The 6703-nt window shown below is 29.0% G+C and overlaps 1 protein-coding gene across 2 annotated transcripts; it reads right to left on the minus strand.

Annotated features, from left to right (window-relative positions):
* Nucleotides 1-2579: 2579 nt before the first annotated feature.
* Nucleotides 2580-4828, minus strand: LOC109165538 (zinc finger protein CONSTANS-like). 2 transcript variants are annotated; one of them, XM_019314345.1, is made up of 4 exons: nucleotides 4010-4828; nucleotides 3752-3916; nucleotides 3158-3286; nucleotides 2580-2961 (listed from the first exon to the last, which is right to left on the minus strand). In XM_019314345.1, the coding sequence occupies exons 1-4, from the start codon at nucleotides 4544-4546 to the stop codon at nucleotides 2839-2841; spliced, it is 954 nt and encodes a 317-aa protein (XP_019169890.1). In that variant the 5' UTR covers nucleotides 4547-4828; the 3' UTR covers nucleotides 2580-2838. The 2 variants fall into 2 exon arrangements, with proteins under 2 accessions (XP_019169890.1, XP_019169889.1); XM_019314344.1 differs by having other exon boundaries at nucleotides 3752-3919.
* Nucleotides 4829-6703: the final 1875 nt, after the last annotated feature.

Genomic DNA, 6703 nt, shown 5'->3' on the forward strand with positions numbered 1-6703 from the left:
AGCATTTTTAAAAAATTGAGTCCATTGATAATATATTTAAATTGGTTGAGTGCAGTTGAATTGTTGATTTACCATGGAGATTAAAACAGACATTCTTAATTACGCCTACAGAGATAAGAAACAAAGCATAGGACATAGGTTGGTAGATAAAGAAAGGAATATTTTGTATGCACTTAAATTAATTGGCATAATTTTGCCTTTTCAGAACATATTGAGGGCACTAACACAGATTTTTTGAGGGTCCAAATGCAACTTTCAAACATCACAATATTATTATTATTATTATTATTATTATTATTATTATTATTATTATTATTATTATTATTAGATAAATATGTGTTTTAACTCCTTAATTATTCACCGATATTCGTTTTACTTTTCAACTTTTTCCCGTTGTAGTATACCTTTTTGACTTTCAAAAAGTTATCGTTTTAAGTATGAACTATGAAGCAACAAAATTATTAAATTCTATTGAATTTTACTCAATATATGTGTGTTTTACTTATTTTTATATTTCTTCTTTACTTATAAATCTATTCAGTTTCAATGTTTTAATTGCAAAATAAATAATTGATTTTAACATGTTTGTGTAAGGAAACATATAGCTGATATACCACAATTAATGAGGAAAATTTTAGGGAAGAATGTTGTCAACTTTTTGAAATATTGAAACTAAAGAGGTTATATTATTAAAAAAGATAATAAATTACTAAATCTGTGACTTTTTCAAATAAGAGGTCACATACTCAAATACTAGGTTGTAATAAAGTCGATAGTACTTAAAAAAAATGACAAGTAAAAATAATTTAAGGGACTAAAATGTAATTCTCATTATTATTATTATTATTATTATTATTATTATTATTATTATTATTATTATTATTATTATTATTATGAGTTTACAATATAAATTTTGGTCACCAAGTAACACATTAAATCGTATAAAGTTTTTCTCAATATAAGGTTGTCCTCAACCCAGCCAAGATACCCCGGCCCTTAGCTAAGTGATGTGGCATTTGCCACAATATGTGTGTGTGTATTATTTAGATTGCAAATTTGCGTCTGTAACAAATTTGTAATTCAGTATAAAAGCTGCAGCTATCATAATTGCGACAAGTTTTGTAATTTTTATCATCTCCTTTGTGTAAGCACTGTTTAACACAAAATTTACTTATTCAGACCATATAACTCTACTTATTTAAAGTTTGAATAATAACTGTACTGTATTTATAATTTACAATATTTAGAAATTAGAATGAGTATATTGTTATTAAAAATATAATCATTATTATTATATAAAAACAGACGTAATATTTAATCTTGCATATTGTAAAATATCCGCACACACTCTGGCGCACATTGCAAAAAGGGGAGACAAAGAAAAGAAAATTCTTGTTTAGAAAAAATTAATAATAATATTTTAATGAATTGATGAAACCCTATTCCTAGCTAGAGAAGGATCTAGCGGGACATCTGGCCAATAAGATACCAACATTATATTAGTTTGAGTATCAACATATTAATAACAACATTAGTCATTAGGGAATCAATGATAGCATGGCGATTATTGCTAATTTATATGATCATAATATTCAAGCACTACACAAATTCAGTCAAACTTCATCAAGTTTTTAATTTATTTTTCTTTTACTTTGTTTTCTTTAATCTATATATGGCCTTTTGAAAGAAAATTATAATATATTTTTATTACCTTTTAACTTAAGTACAATTATTATAAGTTATGATCGTACACACTGGAATATATGCCATAAGATGCATATATATAGGGGTGTCAAATTGCAAGTCGATTTGATCTCTTCTTGTTGATGTTTGATTAACATTTTAGAAACCCAACATTTAATGCAGTTTGTTAAGCATGTGATTAATATACTTATAAGATCGGAGGATTGTCTCTTGTATGCATGTGACATATTAAAGAGTTTTGGATTAAGTATTCGTTTAAATAAGAGTTAAACTTGGGCATAATATCAAATAATAGGTAACAAAAATAGCTTTAACAATAATCAAATTTTCAAGTTTTGAAATTTTGACTTTGTTTGGTAAAATAGTTAGTCTATCAGTCTATTTTGGTTTGTTTGACCATTATTAATTGTTTGGCTTAGTTAAACATTCAATATAAGTAGTGTTTAATTAATTAGCTTTTTGTAACCGCTGATTGCTTCAAAATACTAAAATTAAAAAAACTACTCAAAACAGTTTTTTTTGATCAGTTTTTTGAGAAAGTCATTTTGTATGTAATAAGCTATCAACTAACGACTAATTTACCAAACATCTTTCTACAATCAGTATCAACTAGTCAAAACTCATTAACCGAATCAACTAACAACTATTTATCAAACATCCCTTTGATACTTTTATCAAGTTTTATTTGTTTTTAGCAGTCTTAATATTTAGAAATTAAACTTGATCAATAGACCGGGAAATTTATGCAAAACATTCACAAGTTTATAGCTTCTTTCCCTTTTTAATTTAAATTTGTTCCAAACAAATCACAGCATGCATGCATGGCTTAAAGTTTAAACTTTCACAATTTGAATAGCTTGCTGTCGAACAAATAATTATAAATAAAAATGCTCATAAACTAATTTATTGGATGAAAATAGATCATTACTTACATCTTCAGATCAAATCAAAATAGGAAAAATAAAATATACATATAATAGCCTACTAGTTAATTAGGCATCACCAAAAGCATCATGGTGAACTAAAAAAACAAAAGACTTTTATTATCCTAATAATATAATAATTATAATAATAGTAATATTTCTATTAATAAATAATAAATAATACTGTAATAATGTATCATTATCGCCGCCGTCAATAGCTAAAATATTGATAATGCGTCGGCATAGCGGACGTCGTAGTCGACCCATAGCTGTTGAAAAATGGCCCTTTTCCTACTAACCCATCTTCTTCTTCTTCTTCATGCATTCCCTCAATCTACACCCACATAATTAATTTAAAAAAAAAATAAAATAATTTACATTATAAATTATATTAATAATTTAATCTAATAAGATTAATTCATAACATAAAAAATAAAAAATAAAATAAAACAGTAACAAGTTGACTAGAATATAGACGTAAGATAGAGCTTTAAAAAAATGATTGAAAATGTGGAAGGAGAATATATTACCCAAAGGTCATCTTCGTCTTCAAATCTATTAAAATTTGCAGTTTTTGGAATCTCGCCGGCTTCATCGTTGCGCGCAAATCGACCACGTATGCGCGGCCGGTTGTCGGCTAACGTTTTCCGGCATGCATACTGCGTATTATTGTCACATACATACCAACCACATTTTAGCATGTGATCTCAAACTATATATAATTTTAACGAGATAATAGAATCGGAACATCATCATGTATAAAATGTGTGTGAGTGACTGACTATACGGTGTTTGGTAAATACTCCGTAGTTGTTAGCTGATTAGGTTAGTGGGTGTGACTAGTTGATAACATTAGTTGATTGTAGAAAAGTGTTTAGTAAATTAGTTATTAACTGATAGCTAATTATATGCAAAATGACTTTCTTAAAAAGCTGATCAAAAAATCTGCTTTGAATTTTGAATTTTAATATTGTGGAGCAATAAACTGTTACAAAAAGTTAATTAATCAAACACTCATATCGATTTTTAATCAAGTGAAACAACTAATAGTGGTTAAATAAGTCAAAATTAGCTATTACCAAAAAAGGGCTTTTGAGTGAAGTAGAATTGTTTATAGTTTTTACCTTAATTGTCTTGTTGAAATTCCTGTGGTTCCTCTTTGCCCTGTACCTATGAATCCTCTCTTTCCTTTCTTCGGCACTGTAGCGTCCCACCTTGAAGTTGGCTTCCTCCATGAATGAGCTTTCCCTTGACAATGGGCTTGAAGAAAGAGTGTTCCTTGATTTCATCTTCTTCATTGAAAGCCAATTCAATCTTTTTTCAGAAAATTAAAAATGGAGATACAGATGAGAGAGAAAAGGGCCGTGGAGCTTATTAATTACCTGCAAATCTCCAGTGCTGCAAACTCTTCTCATTTGGCCGGAAGAAAAGCTGGTGTTTTCAGGGGAGCTGAGGACTTGGGGGGCATGGAGATTATTAGGTGATTCCAAGAGGGTATCCAATTGGGGCTGGAAAGGGGAGAAATTACTAGGCCTGCCATCAAAGGAGTTGCTGCTAAAGCTCCTCTGCATCATCTTCATAGCATTCTCGGCACCATAGCTCTGGGGAGGCATAAAGGATGGGTAGAAAGATTGGGGCTGATGAGAATCCTCAATCTTCACATCCAAAGCGGCAGAAGAGTAGTCTGCATAGAGAGGGGTAGTTTGGGATAGTGAGAGGCTCTCGAGCTGGTGGCTTGGGGGAGAAGAGGAGAGAAGGGCAGTGGCAATCTGGTCCAAACTGGATGAATTTCTCTCATCACCAATCAAGTTTTCTTGCTGATCCAAGGTGAACTCATCTGGGAATTCTTGGAAGAAATCTTGATCGTGGAAGAAAGGGTCAAGGAAAGTGTTGTCAAACACAAAGAGATCAGAAGACATTGAAATCCTAAGAATTGGAGGAAATCAAAGTTGAAAGATGAAATCAATGTTTTATTTTCACTAAAAGAGACAAATCTTAGAGAACTCTGTCCATTGCAGAGGATCGGAAGAAGACAAGAAACTAATTTCTCTGTCACTATCTCTATTTCAATGTTTGTGTATCTATATTCTTGTATATATGTATGTATCTCTTTCAGAAAAAAGGTTGACACACTGTTTGGTTATGGGGTGTAGACAAAGAGGCAAATTTTAAAATGAACTCCCTAACCACAAAGCTCAAACAAGCTGAACAAGGACAAAGGGCAGTCCAATAGGCAATACCACTATATAAAGACCAATTTGCACGGAAACCCTCCAAATTTTGGATTATCTGCAAATTCCCACCCAACTTTTTATCTTTCAAACAAGCCCATCGGAAGGGAACTATTAACCTTTGATCTTAAGCTAAGGATGTTAATCTTAACCCAAAATTAAAAGGTTGGTTCAATCAAATCTAAAAATTTTAGAGTCATGGTAAAAAAAATTAGTCAAATAAAATTATTGAGTGAGCTAATTCTTTAACACGAATAAATTAAAATTATTCTTTTTTTTTTTTCACAAATGATGTGAAACAAAATATAAAGAAAGTTTATTTTTAAACTCATATCTAGTAATTTTTATTAAATTTGTAAATAAAATATTAATAAATTAATTACAAAATAATTTTTTATGAAAATAAATAATGAAAAATGAAAAACTTATTATAATTTAAAATTATTATATTATAGTTAAATATATTAATTATTTTTAGTTAGAACCTAGAAATGAAGGTTTAGATTGATTGATTGATTAATGTATAAGCTTATACTCCGTATTTATTAGTGTAAATGTGCTAATTAAAATTGAAAGTTTAAAATGTTAATTTGTAAATGATAAAAGTTTTAGTTGAGTCTACCCGATAAGGTCAGCAGCTTGAAGTTTTAGGGTTAGCCAAGAATTTTAAACCCAACAAAGAAAAAACAAAAAGAAAAAAAAAAAGGAAGCCCAACTCGATAGGACTAGCTAGAAACCGAACATGTGTAACTTGATTGACATTCCTACTTGAAGCTCGTAATTCGTCACTTGATTTTAGTAGCATGTGTAATGTAGACTCACTCCTTACATTGTGACCAAATTTTATGTGGTCCAAAATACAATAACTTGCGATACCATTTTTGTGAGATTGATAATTGTCGGTGCAATACCTTATAACAATTAATGATCTAAAATAACTGGACTTAATCCATAAGAGGTCAATTTATGAATAATTGATCCTAAAGGCATTGTAGACCCTAGATAAAAACGACGCCGTTTTAATATTTAAGGTTTAATATATTATGTAATTTCCTGTTTCTAATGTTTCAATATAAATATTTGTCACAAGGATAACAAGAATAGTTTTAGAGGAAGATTAAATGTCTTTTAGGGATTTAATTTTTCAAACTTTTAAGTTTTTAATTTATCTTTTGCCCAATTAATAAGGATTGTAATATAAAATATTTGAAATACAAAGGACAACTATTAAATTAGGTAGGTTTTCAAACTTAATTGGCTTTTGTGCATGTTTATGAGTTTTTTAAGAACAAATCTTGACTATGTTTAACAAAATTTTAAGAAAAATAAGGCAAGAAGATTTTATTTATAGAGCATTAAGACAATGAAGTTTAGAAGCTAAGATAAGAAAGTTAAGGTTATGATAAAGTGGTTTAACCATATCAATACGCATGTTATAAAATAACATGAAAATTTTCAATCAAATCAATAAATATTAAGTTGTGATAAAATGGTAAAATTAAAACTATAAAAGAATTTAAATGTTAAAATATAACAATTAAATTATCCTATTTTTATTTTTTTTTTGGAAAAGAGACCAAAATTTGAACTTGATAACGATAGTATGTAAATTATGTTTAAAGTGAACAGATTTCTTATTGACACTAACATTCGAAATGTTATGATTCTTCGAACTTTTGAGAGAAGAAGAAATAATAACTTCAAACTTAAGGTTTCAAAAAAAAAAAAAAAAAAAAAAAAAAACTTCAAACTTAAGATATCAATGCCAACTGTTTCGCGTTTGGTTTGCTGATTAGTGACTTCGTCATGGTCAACCAAACATGAGTTTTCATTGGTTATAAGCTG

The sequence above is a fragment of the Ipomoea nil genome, unplaced genomic scaffold (assembly GCF_001879475.1).
Source record: "Ipomoea nil cultivar Tokyo-kokei standard unplaced genomic scaffold, Asagao_1.1 scaffold3069, whole genome shotgun sequence".
Classification (NCBI taxonomy): domain Eukaryota; kingdom Viridiplantae; phylum Streptophyta; class Magnoliopsida; order Solanales; family Convolvulaceae; genus Ipomoea; species Ipomoea nil.